Here is a 21,069-nt window from a genome sequence, read left to right on the forward strand (position 1 = left end):
TACGGATGGGTTGCGCTTCGGCGGGTCGGTGTGGACTTGTTGGACCGAAGGGCCCGTTTCCACACTAAGTAATCTAAATCTATTTTAATAGGGCATCATTGTTCTTTCTAGTGATTTTGTTACACTGCAGCAGTTGGTTAGTTCAATTGGCTGGTCAGCTGATTCTACAGAGTGACGCCAATAGCGTGGGTTCAGTTCTTGCACTGGCTGAGGTTACCATAAGGATACCTACTCAACCTCTCCCCTCACCTGGAGGTGTGGTGACCTTCAGATCAAACCACCATCAATTATCTCTCAGTAATGAAAGCGCAGTTGCATGGTCCAGTAGGACTATGATGACTTTACATACCCAAACCTGAAGAAGGAGGTGGAACAGTCAAATTCCTTGTTGTTACAATTAGTTGTTATTAATTAATCTACACATGATTTTAACAAACCCCACTCCACTGACTGTGGATGTGCATCCACTGTCCTGACTTGGTTACAGATTCAGTTGTGCTAAAACATTTATGACTGGGTTGAAGCTTCATGTGGCAAATTCAATTCTCTGTACGATCGTTGTCACCATAGTCTTCCGAACCCTCCACACCTTGCATAATTTTGTAATACAGTCATTCCATTTAGGACAATTCTTTGCATTGAGGTGTTCTGAGCCACATCTAAAACACTTGCTGATCATTCCCAGTCTTCTGTTGTAGCTCCTGCTGTCTGTAATTTGTTTTTCTTCTTGGTGAGACACAGCCTGCGTCCACACATCTATTTCATTTCTCCATTGGTTCCAAGATTCAGTTTCATAGAATAAAAGACAGTGCGAAATTCACATGCCAACATTTGAACTCTGTTTTGCCATTCTTCTCCATGCAACTCCAAATATAATATAATCTTTTGTCTGAAAAGAACTCTAACTTGCCACCTTCACTCTTAGGCAGCCAGCCTTTGCGACCAATGTCAATTCAAATCCAGGCTAGCGAGACTGGAAACCAAGACAGCTTTCCTTGTAGATAGAGTTTATTAACTACTCTGTCTTTCAGCTCCTTCCACACAGCAGTCCCACTATGCCCCACTTAATTAAAAAACTGGACAAATATAACCAGTTAGACTAATTCACTTGCTTAACTACTTCCTATATTAACAACTTTACCAGATCCCTTTAAACAAAAGCCAGCAATCTAAAACCCATTGCCCAGTTGTAAACGACTGGTTTACTCCATCATGGAGATATCTTTGTCCCTTCATGGTTTCTAGTTTCTCAGGAAAATGGTCCTGATTTATCTTGTGTGGGTGCAAAGCAGATGACTTTGTGATTGATAACTCTATAGACGATGCAGCATCCCAGATCCACTGCACAGAAAGGAAGTGGAACAGCAATTTCTTAAAGTTCAACAAAGACTAACTTGGCAGCCTATACTGCAGCCTGCCAAACCCTTGGTTTATTCCCATAATGCTATTCTTCTTCCTGAAATGCTTGGTTCATTCTTCTCTGTATCAAGCTCCATCTGCCACATCCTATTTCACCATCATCCAAAATCTCTCTAATTTTTGACTGTGCAAATTTTGTTATCTGTAGTCAGTCATTGTAATATAATTCCTAAAGTCTGGATTGTTGAAAATAAAAGAAAATAGAGAAATTAGGTGGTGATCAAAGTTTCGTGCTGTGGGAATTTTTTAACCACCTCTGAAGGAAGACAGAATCTTGGTTTAACACTGGAGGTTCTGTCTTTCAGATTGAATAGTGCAGCATACTGTCAGTCCTACACGAAAGTTCTCAGCTTTGGTGATACGCTCAAGTGTTTGGAGTGAAACCCACAATTCATTGATTCAAAAACTAGAATTCTCAAATTTACAGTTGGTCATCAGAGAGTGAAAATGTCACCACATTTCCCTGGTCCATTATTGAAATACCAGTATTTACAGTCTTCAAATCTCCCCTCACCTCCCACACTCTACATGTTTTCTGCAAAATAAGCCAACAATCTGGGTTTTAAAAATGAGAGAAAGATTCAAACGTCATATTTAAGACCTAAAAAATGTCTTCAACGTCATCATTTCAGCTTGACCTAAAATAGAGTTTCAGATGATAAACTTGACATTAGATTTTTATTTTAAAAGGTCAAAGATCATTGAAACTGAAAAAAAAAACAGATTTATGAGCATAAAAACAGGAAGAGGCCTTTCCACCCCTCAATTCTACCCCACCGTCCAATTGGATCATGGCTGATCTATATCTTAAGTCCACTTACCCACTTTCAATTTGTGATCTTACATACATTTAGATACTCAACCTGTTTAACAAAATTAGAATCCCTACAGTATTGAAACAGGCCCTTCAGCCCAACAAGTCCACACTGACCCTCTGAAGAGTAATGCACCTGAACCCATTCCCCTACCATCCAATATTTACTCCTGACTAATGCCCCTATCCTACACATCCCTGAACACTATTGGCGATTTAGCATGGCCAATTCACCTGACCTGCACATCTTTGGATTGTGGGAGGGAGCCGGAGCAGCCGGAAACCCACGCAGACACAGGGAGAATATGCAAACTCCATACAGACAGTTGCCCGAGGCTGGAATCAAATACAGGTCTCTGGCGCTGTGAGGCAGCAGTGCTAACCACTGAGCCACTGTGCTGCCCATTCTGAGATATGATGATGACACACCTCTGGAGCAGGTGGGACGTATCCCTGGGCCTACTGACTCAGAGGTAGTGACACTACCACTACATCACAGGAACTACAAACATCTTTTACCTAAACCTCAGCTGTGAAATGGTCAGTTGCCCCTTGGTCTCAACAGCCAAAAGTCCACTATTGTGTGCACAAAGATGTGCTTCCTGACATCACTCCTGAAATCTAGTTATTGGATTAAAATAGTTAGTCTCTCTTATGCTGGCTCATGGTTTCCCTCTGCATTCCCTATCAAATAATTTAAACAGCTTAAAGATCCTCAATTACATCAAAGAAACACATCCATCAGCCATTTGGCCCCTCGAGCTTGTTCCATCATGGCTGATCAGGTTGTAACCCCACTTTCCTGTCAGCGTCCATAACTCTGGACTCTCCTGTCTGTTTAACTCAGTCTCGAGTAAATACAATAACCCAGCCTCCACTGCTCACTGGTGAAGGGAATTCCACTGATTATCAAGCCTCCAAAAGAAAAGAAAATTTCCTCAGAAGAGAATTCTCTTATTTTAAAGCTTTGCCTGTTTTAAAGTATCATACAAAGCTCACATTTCTATATGTGATGTGTCTGTTATAGACAGCCAACACTGAGCCCAATTAGAGAAGTGGCATAGAATCAGAGAGATATATTCAGCACAGAAACCGATCCTTCAGTTCAATTTGTCCATGCCAACCATCTATCCTCTTGGGTGGCACAGTGGCTAGCACTGCTGCCTCATGGTGCCAGGGACCCAGGTTCAATTCCCACTTCGGGCAACTGTCTGTGTGGGTTTCCTCAGTGTGCTCTAGTTTCTTCCCACAATCCAAAACGTTGTGCAGGTCAGGTGAATTGGCCATGCTAAATCGCCCACAGTGATAGGTACATTAGTCAGGGGTAAAATACAGGGGAATAGGTCTGGATGAGTTACTTGTCAGGGGGTCGAGGACCTGTTGGGCCTATTTTCAAACTGTAAGGAATCTAATCTAAATTCATCTAGTTCCATTTGACTCATATCCCTCAAACCCTTCCTATTCATATAGCCATCCAGATACCTTTTAAATGTTGTAATTGTACGTCCTCTTGCAGCTCAATCCACATGCACCACCCTCTACATGAAAAGGTTGCCCGTCAGGTCCTTTTTAAAATCTTTCCACTATCACCTTAAACCTGTACTCTCTAGTTTTGGACTGCCCCACCCTGGGAAAAAGATCTTTGCTACTCACCCTCTCCATGCCCCTCATGATTTTATAGTTCTCTATAAGGTCACCCCTCAACCTCCGGTGCTCCAGGGAAAATAGCCCCGGCCTATTCAGCCTCTCCCTACAGCCAAACCCTCCAATCCCGGTAACATTTGATCAATCCTATCTGGCCAGCACGGACAAGTTTTGACTGAAGGGTCTGTTTCCGTGTTTACAACTCGGAGTCAGCTGTTGCTCTCAGCGAGGAGCTCATTTGCTCCTGAGGCAACAGGTCTGGACTCGAGGCCCATTCTAGAGGCTTGGGCACGTAATTGGAGCTGACACTTCAGTGCAGTATGGTGGGGTTATCACGTGGAAACGAGTTGCTGCATGCCCCAGAGCGCAAACACGACAGCACTCCCAAAAAAGCTTCAAATCGCCTCAAGTGCTGGGGGTTTTGTCCTCAGCTACTGAGCGGTGCAACGTAAATCTGAGGCCCATCATCAAGTTAGCAATGCCGGGAGGGTATTTTCTTGGAATATTTGAGTTGCTCACACACACACACACACACACACACACACACACATATTACCAAACTAAACACAATGTCCCTTTTGCAGTAAAGCGTTCTAGTATTTTCAAACATACTCTCCCGTGGCTTAAATAAACCAAGTAAAAAGTACAGTGGGAGCTGCTTTTCCAGTTTGAGTTGGTCAACCCCACCCCATATCATCTGCCAATGCTTACCATCCCCATGTAGTGCAACATATGACACACAAGGAACTGAAAAACCACCAGCAACTCTGAACACACCCACCTCTCAACAGCCTCTGTGGCTACTAGAGAATGCTTACAGTTTCCCCTCGATAACTGTCCTTAACGAAACTACAATTCCTTTGCACGCCTCCAGAGTTTCACCATAAAACAAACCAGCGACTCGTCACATGATTTTATGCTCACTACAGTTTGGGTTCAAGACAGACTGGTCAAACAAAAGGCAAGGTCAAGATGCAAGAGGCTAATACAGTAAACACCATTCTAAAAAAAAGGAGAAAGTGAGGTCTGCAGATGCTGGAGATCAGAGCTGAAAATGTGTTGCTGGAAAAGCGCAGCAGGTCAGGCAGCATCCAAGGCACAGGAAATTCGATGTTTCGGGCATAAGCCCTTATCAGGACTATCTTTCCTGATGAAGGGCTTATGCCCAAAACGTCGAATTTCCTGCTCCTTGGATGCTGCCTGACCTGCTGCGCTTTTCCAGCAACACATTTTCAGCACCATTCTACAAAAGCCTATTAATAGAAATTATTATTATACAATGGTAATCCAAGATACCAGACTCCAAGTCTTACTGTTAACATTATTAAAAATGCATTCTCCTTGTGCCCCTATCAAACTTACACAGCCATCCCAACTCATTTCAGACTTGCAACCAAATTAACTCCACCCACATGGTGCTACTTAGGCCCAGTAGGAGAGGCTCCATGGCATCATCACAAGGTTGCTCCACGGTCCGAAAGCCCTGACACAATAGAAAGGAAGCTAATCATTCCTTGCTTCCTTCCTATCTAGGTATTAGCACTTTGCCACTTAACGTCAATGGATTAGTAATCCCAAATTTACCCCATGGCTAGTAAGTGACACCAGACCCACAGCAATACTGGTGACTTTTAAACACCCCTCTGAAGTAATCTAGCACTCCGTTTAAGAGGCAATTAGGGATGGACAACAAATGGCTGGCCTTTTCAGTGACACCCACATTCCATGAAAGAAGAATAAAACTTGCAATTCTAAGTTAAACACAGCCAGCAAGTAGCCAGACCAATGCGCCATGTGTCTTTGGCCAATTTATTCTCCCTTGTGGGGGTTCACGTGGGTGCTCACAGTCTCTTGTTAATCTTGAGATCCAAGTAATGATATGCTAATATCAGGGCCCCCTCTCACACTCCATCCCATTGGCCTTTTACAACAAGGAGTGGAAACATATGCCAAAAGCAGACCAGACTGCACATTAATGCAAAGCCCTCAAACAGAAAGAGCAAACTGAGGGGTGGCTCAGTGGTTAGCACTGCTGCCTCACAGCACCAGGGACCCGGGTTCAATTCCCGGCTCGGGCAACCGTCTGTGTGGAGTTTGCACGTTCTCCCTGTGTCTGCGTGGGTTTCCTCCGGGTGCTCCAGTTTCTTCCCACAGTCCAAAGATGTGCAGGTTAGGTGAATTGACCATGCTAAAATTGCCCATAGTGTTAGGTGCAGGGGTAAATATAGGGGAATGGGTCTGGATGGGTTGCTCTTCGGAGGGTCGGTGTGGACTTGTTGGGCTGAAGGGCTGTTTTCACACTGTAGGGAATCTAGTCTAATCTCCTACATAGAGGAATCAAGTTCTCTCCCATACCCTCAACCTTTTCTGTCCCAAGTTAGAAAAACAAAGTGCAGTCATTTTAACAGTCTGAGTCTGGATGACAGTTTAGGGTAGATGTTCCATATGGTGCCAAAGAAATGTTGGGTTTGACTCAGACGGACATTTTCCTGATCTGGATATTTAGGAGGTGAATCTTACACAGGCACAGTGTGGGTATGCAAAACAAGTTGCCATTGACAGCTTCACCAGCCTAATCAAGGAATGTTCGGAACCTTGGAGACTGGGTGGGAAGCAAAGATTCCTACAGGGATGCAACTGGAAGTTACACCTGAAAACGTACCCACCCCGCCAATGACAGGAGATTGGAGTGTAAATGATCAGTCACGTGATTGCAAATCAGAAACTAAACAAAAATCAAGAAATTAAGGAAAGGTGTGCAACAGAAACCATACACTCCTCTGTAAAGTACAAAAATTAAACTAAAACAAAAAACTAAAGATGCGAGAAATCTGAAACAAAAACAGAAATTGCTGGAGAAACTCAGCAGGTCAGACAGCATCTACGGAGATAGAAAACAGATGAAACAATTCAGGAGCATGACCCTTCTACGGAACTTCTATTTTATTCTACACCGAGTATCCTCAAGCTGGGCAATACTACAGCTCTTGAGACAACACCTAACAAACCAGTGACTTCAACCATCTGCAAGGACAAGGGCAGCAAACACATAGGAACACAAAGTTCCCCTCCGAGCCACACCCCATTCTTGGGACTATGTGCCTGTGGCTACATGAAAACCCTGGAAACTGTGAGCCAACTGCATATTTACTGAAATGAACATAAGACCATACAATGTAGGAGCAGACAGAGGGAATTCAGCCCATTGACTCGGTTCAGCTGTTCAAGGCACCAGCTCCCTGTCACTTTGTCATGTTGGGATGGGCAATAAATGGTAGCCTAGCCAACTACACTCAGGAGCATGAAAGTTGCTTTTTAAAAAGAAACCATTATTTGACATAAGTACACAATGAAGTTCCACAGGTGAGCCACAGGGATATAGTCCTAAGGATGGTAAGTCCTGGTTTCCCCACTTCATGGATCTCCTCCTACTTTTACTGGAGGCCTTCCAGAGATAATGGGTTCAGTGACTCCTATGGACAACACAAGCATTCTCCCCCCGCCCCGCACTCCACCCCCCCCCACAGTCTGTGCTCTCAATTCCACTCTACCCCAGCAAGCGTCACGTTTATAGGACATAACACAGGTTTCGGTATCTGTCATAGTGAGAACTTACTGTGCCTGTGTGAGTATAGAGGCAACCACCTTAAATAGGACATTGGTCTCATTGTGCATCAGAAGGATGGAACTACAACCCCTATCGAGCTCTCCCAGTTGAAGGCTATGTGGACTTGTCAAAATGGGAATTAAATCCACAATTTTCTCACTCAGACAAGAGTAAAACTCTGAGCTACAGCTGACACTAGACCCCAGCGCAGCTAAAGACTGAAGTCAACATTAACCTCACAGCTAATGTATAACCAAAACATTCTCTTTGCAATATGAGGAACAACTTCTTAAAATGACACTAAAGTAATTCATGAACAAGTTCACAAATAGTGTCAATTGATCAACTGACAAGAAAACAAAATATAGTGGGGTCCAGGGCACTACAAGTGTCACAGGCCTCAACATACAGAGCAAGACGTCTGGAAATGAATCCTTCAGCTCAGCAAGCAAACCTACATCCAATACTGATCAAAACTGAAGCAAGCAACCATCAAAAATGTTGACCCATTTTGCCCTGGGGAAACTGTGTTTTACTTTCAACAGCTAACTCCTACAAAAACCACACAGCAAAGCATTCCCCACGGAGTCACTAAATAAACATGATACGGAATCAGAAGGCCATTCAGCCCCTCAAACCTGCTGTGACAATTGGCAGAAATATGAATCCAGGATTCAAAGGATCTCACTTCAATGCAATGCAGAACTGTAATACACCACAACATCCCCATCTCCTCCTCTTCTATAGATGATAATTCCCTGCTGTCCCATATCACTACATCCAAACTGGCATTCCTTACAAGTACTATTGAACTGTGGTGAGTGTCAAGATTTAGCCAAAATCTATTCTCAGCTGAAACCTACACACCCAGGCACTGCAGCAACAGCCTGGAGATCAGAATTAGAAAAGGGAACCTGATGAGATTCTCAACAGCTCACCAAACACAATCAGCACTGCAGCCAGCTGAAGGAGCACACTTGCTGTTCAGGCTACATTTAGCTAAGGGCATGAGGTCAGGATCTAGGGGTAGCTAATCCTAATCGTCTTATACCTCACAGAATCATAGAATCCCTACAGTGTGGGAGCAGGCCACTTGGCCCATTGAGTCCACACCAACTTTCTGAAGAGCCTCCCACCAGACCCCCATAACCCTGCCTTTTCCAGAGCTAATCCACCTAGCCTGCTCATCCCTGATGCAATGAGCAACTTAGCATGGCCCCTTCCCCCTAACCTGCACATCTTTGGACTGTGGGAGGAAACTGGAGCACCCGGAGGAAACTTGTGGAGAACATGCAAACTCCACACAGTCACCAGAGGGTAGAACCAAACCTGGGTCCCTGGTGCTGTGAGGCAGCAGTGCTAACCGCAGAGTCACTGTGCCGCCCAGTCAGCAACAGCCAAGTAAAAGTTTTAGGTGAGGGCAGCACAAGACAAAGAAACTACCAAACATATTTTAAAAAGGCTTGCATCTATATAGTATATCTATAAAAGAACAAACATTCAACCAGTATCCCTGAGAGTGACCATAAATAAGTCGACACGTACAACTACAACTAAAACAATTAACTGTATTTTTGGAGTGCCTTTAATGTAAAGAAATATCAAAGGTCATTCACGAGGGGTGTAAAATCAGATAAAATGACACACAAAGAGAGTGATATTTTAAAAAGGGTGACCAAAGAGCTAAGTTCCAAGCAGGATTTTTAAGGAAGCAGAATTGGAAAAATATTTGTGGGGAAAGTTTGAGGCCTAGGAGGCAGAAGGCCCAGCCACCAGTAGTAGGGCAGGAAGTCAGATATGCATTCAGCAGGGTGTAGGCGAAAGGGCTGGATAGGGAGGGGTGATGGCTGGGTGTTAGTCATTGGACAGAGGCCAATGCAAGTCAGTGAGAACATGGATGGTTGGTGAGTGGGACAAATGCAAGTTAGAATTCAGATGTTGTGTGTTGGCTGATCTCCTTTGTGAGGTATTCTGACCTGCAGGAAGCCTAACATCTCAATCACCATCTATCAAAAGCTTGAGCCTACTCCAAATTTCTCTCTCATTTTGAGGTTTCATTACACAGGTCCCACTTGGTTTAATTTTTAATTCATTCACATGATGAGGGACTCTCTGGCTAGGCCAGCATTTGTTGTCCATCCCTAATTCCCCAAAGGGCAGTTAAGAATCAACCACATTGCTGTGGATGTGGGATCACATGTAGGGCTGGCCAGGTAAAAGACAGCAGTTTCCTTCCCTAAAAAAGATATTAGTGAACCAAATGGAGTTTTCTGACAATGGTTGGATATCAGTCATCCAGCGACAGCCCAATCTTCAGGCTGTTCAACTGCATGGGACATGACACCCAACTCTACTGCCTGCTCACATACAAACATTCTCCAAGTACCACAGGACCATAATCTGGATCCATACTCTGGGCTGCTGAGAAAGCCTCGACAAGGTGAAGTAGTGCAAGCTGAAACATGACTCTGAACCCAACTGAGAGACATCATTCGCACTGTGCAGTGCTCTGACATTTCAGCACAAAACCAACAGGTGTTACAAAAATCATCCTTTTCAGAAACAAAAACGGTATCCTCGTGGTTAAAATCAGCCTGCCTTCCTGATCCTGATCCTGAGCTGAATGTGGAAGGGGAGCCGTAGAGATGGGTTTGACAATGGGCACACTGATGATTGCACGTGTTGGGAACAGAGACTGAAGATTTCAGATACAATAGGGAAAGATCAGTCTAAGGTATTTCATGCCAAAGTATAATAGGGTTGGTTTGGTTATCAGAGCTGCTGGTGCTTCACAAATGAACATGAATTGTTTCCTGTGCAACATAAAAATGCTTTTTTTTGGAACAATACAGAAGCTCTGAGAAATGGCAATATTCCAATGTTCCAACTTCCCCCACCCCACCTTCACCAGTCATAATTTCGACATTTCAGTACAGGCATTACATTCTTATAGGTGATTTTATGAATAAAATATATTTTTGAAAAAAACATAAATGGTTTGATCATTGCAAGGTCCTAATGTGAGAAGTGTCCCGGGTGTGGCAATACCATATACCTAGGGGAGTGTGGGGAGGTGGACAGAAAGACACAAAGAGAGAGAGACAGAGAGAGAGAGACAGAGAGAGAGAGAGAGACATACACATACACACACACACACACACACACACAGAGATAGATAGACAGAGAGACAGAGAAGGGGGGAGGAACAGTATTGACCCCTCATGGTGTGTGATGGAGGATTATGGCCACAGTTGAGAGCCAGTGCCTCATGGGCAAAAGAATCCAAGAGAGAAAATAAAACCAACTTCTGTAAGAGGCTGGCGAACCTGAAATGGGGTGGGGTGCAATCAAATGTTTTGAGAGAGGGCTTGCCTGTGATATACACCCACACGCTAAGGCGAGCTTGGCACTGACTCTCCTTCCTCACTGGTATTTACACGCCATGGTTTAAGATCCAAAAGCAGTCTCCATTTTGTAACTTTTCAGATTGCTTCTGACCCTTTCGTTTGAGCTCCTCCATCATCAGCAGTTTTGTTTTGTATGTAAATATTAAATCCGTAAGGTCTCAAAGTGATAAGACGTCCCATTCCTCATCCTGGAAATCTCTCAACAAAACCAACACAAACAGGCTCTTTGACTAAAGGACATTCCATTCCATTTAATAAACTTTAAGAGAATGTGACTGACACAAGCCGCCATTTTGAGTCCATCCAGTCATCGGGGGTCATAGCTCATATGAAAGAGGAGGGCATGAAAGAAAGAAAAATAAAGATATTCTGGCTCTGCCATTATAAACGGAGAGCTCACAGAGGGAATCTCTGCTTCCAAACTCACTGTTGCAGAGAGTCTAACTGGACAACTCAAAACTAAAAAGGTTTGTCAAAACAAATGGGAAAGGGCACAATGATTAGATTAAATTAGATTACTTAGTGTGGAAACAGGCCCTTCAGCCCAACAAGTCCACACCGATCTGCCGAAGCATAACCCACCCAGACCCATTCCCTTACATTTACCCCTTCACCTAACACTACGGGCAATTTACGTTAGATTACTTACAGCGGAAACAAGTCCACACCAACCCGCTGAAGCGCAACCCACCCATATCCCTACATTTGCCTCCTACCTAACACTACGGGCAATTTAGCATGGCCAATTCACCTAACCTGCACATTTTTAGACTGTGGGAGGAAACCGGAGCACCCGGAGGAAACCCACACAGACATGGGGAGAATGTCTGTGTGGAGTTTGCACAGTCGCCTGAGGCAGGAATTGAACTGGGTCTCTGACGCTGTGTGGCAACAGTGCTAACCACTGTGCCATGGAAATATTACCAACTCCAGTTTGAATTCAGAGGCTGCCATTCATGGCATCAGTTCCTTGTCCTTCAGTCTCACTGGGATTCATGTCTGCTTCCCACAGGTTCAAGAGGGAGAAAGTGACCATTATTGTAACCTCCCAGGCCCCGCTCCTGACCTCCTCTGCTTCAGCAGACTTCAAGTTACATTTGGAAAATGAATAACGTCCAATCTTAGAGTTGGGTCTCGGTGCTGTTTGGGAGAAGCTGATAAACACCAGCGTGGTTGTCTCACCCTTCCCCACCAACCCAAGCATTATCAATCCTTCGAGCTTTCTGGAAAGATTTCTCACATCGGACATTTACTCAACTATAATCAAACATGTTTTTAGAAGTTTGGCTGATGGTCTCTCTCAATAATCACTTCCTTGCAACCCCCTTGGCCATACCAAACATTGTAAACCACATTCCCAAAGGGAGGCCATGTTGAAAGTTCCTTGCATTTTCCACATGACTCAGTAATGACCTTTGATCTGTATATTGGACAGTTTATTACTGTGGAAACTTTTGCTAAAACAAAAGCATCTGTTATTGCATGCAGAATGTGGAAATATTCTTTTTTTGTTACATCGTTAGGTCCCAGGTCAAACAAATTGAAGGCCTCCAAAGTGCAATGTTATAATCTCCATTGTAAATAACGCGTGAGGTGTCACTCTGTCTTCCTTGTGGCAAATGCAGCAGAATCTGCCAGGCCAATGAGTTGACAAGACACTGGCCTCTCACCTTGGCCACCTGAGCTTTTTGCTTCTGTTCCTCTCTTCCAAATACACAGCCTCCAGTCACTGCCTACAACAGACCCCCAGTTATCAGAGTCAATGCTGCCATTTTAACACTTCGTTTGCAGGTCTCTGCAGGGGCCCAGAAATGCATAACCTTGATGTATTAACAATTCCAAAATACTTTTGGATACACAGTTGTCATCCATCTGATGAACAGGGCCAAGACCACACACATAATATTGACCTAGCAAAAGTGAGGGGGGGGGGGGGAAAATTGATAGCATGAGCACACTGCAGGAAATCTCAGAACTGGTGTCGTTGGCCTGCCAGAGAGGGCAAGAATACATCAGAGACTGCAAAATGTAGAAACTGGTCAGCCTATTTTTCTGCCTAGCAAATGCTATGCAGATGTCACCACTGCAGATAGGGAGTTGAAGACACTGACTCTCAATCAGGCTGTTGCTGTTCCTCATTCTGGGCACGGAACTAGAAAATAAAATAGAACTCAAGAATTGGCATACCATTGGGCGTTTAGTTTCAATGGCCATTCTTTCCTAACAAATCCTGCAAACTTCTCCTTTGTCAAGCAGTTACCCAGTTAGATAGAAAGATAGGAATTCGTGCAAATACAGGAAAATGTATCAATTCCCTTTTCAAAGTTACTATTGCACTAGCCTCCAGCAGCCAGATAGTCCATCCTAGACCATAAACATACCTAATCAAATTAGCTGCCAATGATCTGGCTGAAGTATGGCTACTCTGACTGAAAATCTACCAAACATTTACCGTATTGAGGTGATCTTCACTGTGAGACTTTCTCAGCAGTGTCGGAGTATTCTGCTACCTATTGGGTCAATTGAGAGTATAACATGTTTCAGCCGTAACATTTTCAGCATTCAAACACAGGAAAAAAAACAGTTAACGACCTCAACAGTCACAGGGAAGGAATGGAGCTACATAGATTGTTAAATGATGTGGAGAAAGGTTTCTTTTGGCTGTTTTCACCTTCTGCCCAATTATAGCATTCTGGTAATCCCACAGTAATAAAAAAAGGTTAAATACTGCAGATGCTGGAAATCTAAAACAAGTGCACAATGTACTGGAGAAATTCTGCAGGTCTGGGAGCATCTGTGGGGAACAATAACATAAGGCCAACAAAGAAACGCTGCTTTTACAATTAAACACATGACACCAAGGGTGTCAGTACTGATGCCCAAATTGCATTCATTTAGCACTTTTCGTAGCATTCAGGACATAGACAGGCTAAACACGTTCTGAAGTTTTTTCTAACTTTTGCTGCTGTGTAGACCTCAGAGGTCAGTGCAGTGCAGAAACTTCCAGAACAAGGGGTCTGGGTTAGAGTAATAGAATCCCTTCAGTGTGGAAGCAGGCCATACAGCCCATTGAATCCACACCAGTCCACACACAGACACGAGGAGAATGCGTAAACTCCACACAGTCACCCACCCAAGGGTGGAATGGAATCTGGGTCCCTGGTGCTGAGAAGCAGCAGTGCTAACCACTGAACCACCGTGCAGTGTGTCCACATGTGGATTGGTGCGCGCACAGATCCTCAGAGGGAACAGTGCTTTGAAGTACAGTCACTGTTATATTGTGAGAAAATAGGCTGAAGAGTTTCACATAATAAACCCTCCAAAGTGACAGCAGTCAGATAATCTGCTTTAGTCATGTTGGTTGTAGGATAAAGATCCTCCAAGCCACCTGTGATAGATCCCCCATGTTCCTTCAAAATAGTGTCACAAAGCTCTCAGGTCCACAACACACAAGTAGGAACAGTGTGGTCCATCTACAAGATGCAGTGCAGTAACTGACAACTGCTACCATCTAGAACAACAGAGATACACAGCATGGAAACAGACCCTTCGGTCCAACTCATCCATGCCGACCAGATATCCCAAACTAATCTCGTCCTATTGATCAGTATTTGGCCCATACCCCTCCAAACCCTTCCTATCCCTATACCCATCCAGATGCCTTTTAAATGTTGTAATTGTACCAGCCTCCACCACTTCCTCTGGCAGCTCATTCCATACAAGTACCACCCTCTGCATCAAAAGGTTGTCCCTTGGGTCCCTTTTAAATCATTCCGCTCTCACCTTAAACCTATGCCCTCTAGTTTTGGATTCCCCTACCCTGAATAGGGGTAAAGACCACAGCTATTCACCCTATTCATGCCCCTCATGATTTTATAAACCTCTATTAAAAAAAGGTCACCCCTCAGCCTCTGACGCTCCAGGGAAAAAAGCCCCAGCCTATTCAGCCTCTCCCCATTAGGTCAAACCGTCCAACTCTGGTAATATCCTTGTAAATCTTTTCTGTGCCATCTCAAGTTTCACAGCATCTTTCCTGTGGGAGTCCAGAACTGAATGGAGCATTCCAAAAAAATGGCCCAACCAATATTCTGTGCAGTCAAAACACAACCTCCCAACTCCTATACTCATGGGACAGCAGATACTTGGGAACACCACTCTCTGCAAGATTCCCCCTTGCGCCTCCCCTCCTAGTCATGTACCACGCAGACTTGGAAATATATTTGCCATTCCTTCACAGCAAATGGACTGCAGCAGCTCAAGGAGGAAGTTTACCACGACCTTCTCAAGTGCTAGCCCAGCCAGCAAAGCCTGCACCCCAGCGATTTAAAAACAAATCTTTATAACAATGACACTCGCATCTTAAGAATTAACGTGCTGGATTGTGAGCTTGAGATAGCCCACGGTCTAACAGCACCAGTTACATTCCCAGCAGGGTGAACAAAGCATTCCAGCAAGTCAAGAGCAGGACAGAATCCAAAACGTTGTAGTAAAACATAGGAGATACTGTGAAAATAAATGACCGAGACCAAACCTAAAACACAAATAGGATGACAACAGCAGAGATGAATCCATCTAAACACTCACTTAAACTCAAAATTACAGTTGCCATGGAAATGGCATCAGTGATGCTTTCGGGCTGAGAGATAGAGATGATGCTTCAGAAACTCCAGACCACTCTGTTAAACATGTCAGATGGCAACGCCCTTGTATCCTCTCCAAGTTACCCACAGGAGATGCCAGTCTCCTGATTGGAATACCTTCTAGGAAGGGCTGAAAAGGTAGTTCAAAACACACATTTCCAAAAAATATCTTTTAAAAATTCCACCTGCATCAAAACAGATGGTCAAATCAAATGTGAATCAACCGTGACTGCGATAGAACTCTCACTGAGTCAGGCAGATCTGGATGGAGATTCCACTCCCATAGATATACAGAAACAGACTCTCACAGCAGTGCAATGCTGGGGGAATGCTGCACTGCTTTTGAATATGGCATTAAATTCTTGGCTCCCCACTCCGCTGAGTATTAACCAGCCCACATGGCAGTGTGGAGGCACTGTCTCTAATATTGGCTAATTTTTAACCCCTTGGCCAACTCCTGAACCAGAATGCCTAGTCACATTTGCTCCAATGTGGGATCTTGCTGTGTGCAAATTGGCTGCTATGGTTCCCCAACATTCCAGTATCGACTACACTTCTAAGTACTTCACTGTCTGTCAAGTCCTCTGTAACCTCCTGAGGTGAAAGGAGGCTTATAAATGCAGTAAATCCTTGTATTCTTCATTCTATCAACTAAAAAAAGGTACAGTGTTTACCCAGAGCCATGTTTACAATCTTAAAAATGGTTGCCGAGAAGGGTAATCTCAAATAAGGATTTACCCAGGGGAACTGAATATGTGCCAAGCAGTCACAGGAGATTAAAAAATGGTTGCTATGTAATGTAGATCTGAACAGTCAAAAATTAAAAATGAATCCTTGAATTCTCTATTTCCAACATACACTTGATTTGGAACAGAGTAAAGCACAGCTTCCTTAGATAATAAAAAAATGTTGTACTAATGTTGTAACGTCTCACAGTAATTCCACATTGTGTGTCAATATTATCATTACTCAGTATTTGCAACCCCACCCAGTCAGCCACCCTGCCTTTAACCCACTTATTAATTGGAATCATTATTCCTCTGCCTTCTCTATATTTAACCAGTCATTTCTACTTTGGTCTTTTTGCTTTAAGTGGCAGTTGCCGAGTTACTCGGGAAAGGGGCGGTCTCGGGCTTTTTTTTTGGCAGCCTAAGTTCCGGGTTCAGCTACTTCTGGTGAAGTCAAATGATGTGTGGGAGGGAGCAGGAGATGACTGTGCTGCAATAAAGCTGTCCTCTGTACTTCAGTTGGAAACTGTGGACTGTTAATTGGACTGATTCTTGCTCTGGACCAAGACAGCTGTTACCCATCTCTCGGGAGACTATTCAACTGCAGAAGAGGCACCGAAGAGATATATCCAACCTCTTCCTTAGCCGGAACCACACTTTCAAATGGACAAGATCTGGAAAAGGGAGACCAGGCTGATTCCTCCTCCTGCTTACTTCCGGGAAAGAAATATCCAGATGCGGCACCTACACTTCTGGCTAACTCAATAGAGATTATGCCTCAAAGCTGGGACCTTTATAATGTGCAATTTCTTTTGACTGTCAAGTTAAGTTCGAATAAGACATCTTAACATCCTCAACAAGGCCACTGTGACACTGCCAGTCAAGTCATTGTACCCTGCTTTGTATAGAAGCAAGATTTCATGACTTTACCATTTAAATACTATTTTCCCCTTCCACCCCACACACACATAGCCAATATTGGAAGTCAAGCGCCAAGGGATCAAAAGGACTTGTCTAAACTGACAGGTCAAAGCCTGTGCTGGTACACAAAAAAACTATATTTTAGCTCAGCAGGAGGCCCGTTTGAACAGCAAGTCTCCAAGAGAAGCAGACAATACTGCCCGAGACTAATTGTTACTCCCCAACCTGTGATCTGGTGCTCTGATTAAAAAGCAGTGTAGCCAGCTGTTTAAACAAACATGCAGGGCCTTGGAAAGGGCCAATTCAACCAAACTAGATTTCCATTTCAGAAATTTCCAAAGCAAGTGGATTCAACCAAATATCGAGGCTGTTGTGGCGCAGGGGTAGCGTCCCTGCCTCTGAGCCAAGAAACTCGGATTCAAATCCCACCTGCTCCAGAGCTGTGTCTGAACAGACTGAGGAGGAAAAGATCTACACAGCAGACATCAGAACGGTGGGTTTCAGGCAACAGTAGCAGGAAGGAAGCTGGCTACTTCACTGGGAGACAGGACATGTCCATAATCATTCCCTTCCCATCAAGGGGAGGGCCAAAGACGGAAGGGAACCGAGACCCAGGACGTGTTGGTCTGAGGAACTCCGAGCCAGAGTGAGTCGTAACGCGGACTAGCAAAGAAAAGTTTTAAAGAGCAAACACTACTCACATTTTATGATTGGCATTTCGCTTCTTCGGCTGCTTTTTGTAATATTTTTGTTTCAACAACATTGAAGACGACGACGACGACATCATGCTGGAGCAGCCGGGGAAGTTTAATTGGACCTTACAGTACGAGGAAGTTAAACTCTCAGGCTCAAATGGATAGTATTGAAAAACATCACACAAAAATTCTCGAGTCACTCAGAAGGGAAAAAAAAGGACGGTCTTTTACTGTGTTGCCAACTCAGGTTCCTCGCACTACAAGGTTCAGTAACTCCTCCCAGCACCTTGCGTGTTAATGATTGTATCTACACTGGGATTAATTTGAGTCTCTCACACTGACGACGCTCAATAACTCCTCCCAACCGAATACACAGAGCCACCCTTTTAACACAAGGAAGCTCTATGGGAGAAGACAGCCCATTAACAAAACTACAACTTCATCAATGCAATTTAATCTGATTTTTTTTAAAAAACAGCTATGCAACCTCACGCCGTCTATTATCAAGCGTTTTCTTGCTAATTTTTTTTTAAGTGGATAACCCCCCCTTTCAGTTTTGGAGGAAGTGTAGATCTCAGAGTTCACTGAGTAACCAAAGTTTCACCATGGGTTAAATTGGCAAGCATCAACGTGCTGCTGACTGGCCCCACTGATTGGTGGGCTGGTCGAAGAAACGGTCAGAAATAGCGCTATAGCAACAAATGACCTGGAGCACAAAGACGGTCAAATGTATGACCAGCTTTCTTTTCCAACGTAGGCATCAGATGAACAGGAACTACTGGCATTCCTGTGCCCTCGCTGTTCAGGCCAGAAAACCCGATTTTCTTGCTAGTGAGTATTTGGGGGCGGGTGGGTGGCTGGTATGTAACACGACACAGTCAGCCCCTCCCTGTAATTCCCTCACCAAACTGTGGTTAAAGTGCAAGAAAACTCAACCGTCTTTCTTCAGTGACGACCCGTCTCTTAAAGGGGAAGTGTCACCCTGCAGAAATGACAACTTTGCCAGCAACACATTTGCAGCTGTGATCTCCAGCATCTGCAGACCTCATTTTTTACTCGAAAACTTTTCTCGTTAGCCTAGATCCTGGAACAGGCCGCTTGAAAAAAAAATGACACCAACGTGATAGCTGCAGTAACTATTTCACCTTTTCATACGTTCAGTTTGGAAGAAATTTTGAACTTATAGTACCAGATTCTACAGAAACTTACAATCCCTTGAATGTCTTTTTGATTATAGCTTTGATGTCTTTTTAAACATTTCCAAGCTAAAAAAGGTTCATCTCTGGCTGGTCCCCCTCCACGCCTGCCCAATTGTACACATTTTCCTCTGCTTTCTGGCCCCAGTCAGATCAAAATGGAGACCAGGTTTCTGTCCCATAGAAGGGGGTTAGATCTGACTGTGAGATATAGTCATGAGACAATGTACATCATCACAGCAAATATTCTTCAGCTACACAAGACCATGGTGGCAGCAAGTGCAAGTTTGGAACATTTCTACCAATACCAAAAAAGCTTTGAATTAAGTGGTGATTTTATGAGGCAGCAGTGGTTAACATTGCTGCCTCACCACACCAGGGACCCCTGGTTCAATTCCAGCCTTGGGCGACTGTCTGTGTGGAGTTTGCACATTCTCCCAGCGTCTGCATGGATTTCCACTGGGTGCCCTGGTTTCCTCCCACAGTCTAAACATGTGCAGGTTAGATGGATTGCCCATCGAGTTCAGGGGTGTGTAGGTTAGGTGCATTAGGCAGGGGTAAATGTCGAGTAATAGGGTAGGGGAATGGGTCTGGGTGGGTTACTGTTTGGAGTGTCGGTGTGGACTTGTTGGGCCAATTGGCCTGTTTTCACACTGTAGGGATTCTATGAAATTAAGGAGAAGCATAACAGAGTATTAACGTAGCAAAGATTTATAAAGTATCACAGCTAGTGATGCCAAACAAATAGTCATCAGGTTAGCGTGCAATGGATGGCTGTGTAGACAATAGCATAGTCAGTCCCAAAGGTTTGCAGCATGGAAACAGGTCCAGGGACAGGATTGTTGTTGTTCTGGGACGTGGAGGAAACATGGACCTGACTGCCTAAAGCGAAGGGTGAGAAGTTTAACAAAGGCAATTCCAATCAGCAGATATGCAGCAATCAGGGAGCAAAACTGAGTGGTGCCCTAGGCTATCATATCCCAGTAACCCAATAGAGGAAGCTGGAAAGCAGTGAGCAATAACAAGCCGAAGCAGAAACAAAATAAAAACAAATTACTGGAGAAACTCAACAGGTCTAGCAGCATTTGTGGAGAGAAAGCAGAGATTTTTATAAAAATTCACTTATGGGATATGGGCATCAGTGGCTAGGCCAGCTTTCATTGCCCAACCCTGATTGCCCAGAGGACAGTTAAGAGTCAACCACATTGCTGTGGGTCTGGAGTCACATGTATGTCAGACGAGGTAGGGACAGCAGATTTCCTTCCCTAAGGGACATGAGTGACCCAGATGGGTCTTTACAACATGGTCATTATTAGACTCTTAACTCCAGATTCTTTATTGAAATCAAAATTTCATTATCTGCCCTGACAGGGTATGAACCCAGGAACATGAGCGGAGTTTCTCGATTAATAATCCAGCAATAATAGCACTAGGCCATTGCCTCTCCGTTGTTAGTGTTTCAGGTCTAGTGACTCTTTTTCAGAATTGGAGCAAAAAGAGATAGATGTTGTGGTTCTGTTCGCCGAGCTGGAAGTTTTTGCTGCAAACGTTTCGTTCCCTGGCTAGGGAACATCATCAGTGCTGTTGGAGCCTCCTGTGAAGCGCTGCTTTGATGTTTCTTCCGGTATTTATAGTGGTTTGTTCTTGCCGCTTCCGGGTGTCAGTTTCAGCTGTAGTAGTTTGTATGTGGGGTCCAGGTCGATGTGTCTGTTAATGGAGTTTGTGGATGAATGCCATGCCTCTAGGAATTCCCTGGCTGTTCTCTGTCGGGCTTGTCCTATGATGGTAGTGTTTTCCCAGTCAAATTCATGTTCCTGGTTGTGAGTGTATGGCTACTAGGGATAGCTGGTCGTGTCGTTTTGTGGCTAGCTGATGTTCATGGATGCGGATTGTTAGCTGTCTTCCTGTTTGTCCTATATAGTGTTTTGTGCAGTCCTTGCATGGTATTTTGTAAACTACGTTAGTTTGGCTCGTGCTGGCTATTGGGTCCTTTGTTCT

General features: G+C 44.2%; 1 protein-coding gene across 3 annotated transcripts in view; it reads right to left on the bottom strand.

Annotated features, from left to right (window-relative positions):
- LOC132828886 (zinc finger and BTB domain-containing protein 7A-like) overlaps positions 1–21,069 on the bottom strand; it is a 173,861-nt gene that overhangs the window by 73,556 nt on the left and 79,236 nt on the right. The window contains exon 1 of one of the 3 annotated variants that reach the window (XM_060846071.1): positions 17,882–18,173. The exons of 1 other annotated variant lie outside the window; for it this stretch is intronic. In XM_060846071.1, coding sequence (XP_060702054.1) covers positions 17,882–17,967 — 86 coding nt within the window. In that variant the 5' untranslated portion in view covers positions 17,968–18,173. Of the gene's footprint in view, positions 1–3,715; positions 3,805–17,881; positions 18,174–21,069 lie in introns of those variants that run through there. One more of the 3 variants, XM_060846073.1, reaches the window with a different exon arrangement.

This window comes from Hemiscyllium ocellatum, chromosome 28, assembly GCF_020745735.1.
Source record: "Hemiscyllium ocellatum isolate sHemOce1 chromosome 28, sHemOce1.pat.X.cur, whole genome shotgun sequence".
Classification (NCBI taxonomy): Eukaryota; Metazoa; Chordata; class Chondrichthyes; order Orectolobiformes; family Hemiscylliidae; genus Hemiscyllium; species Hemiscyllium ocellatum.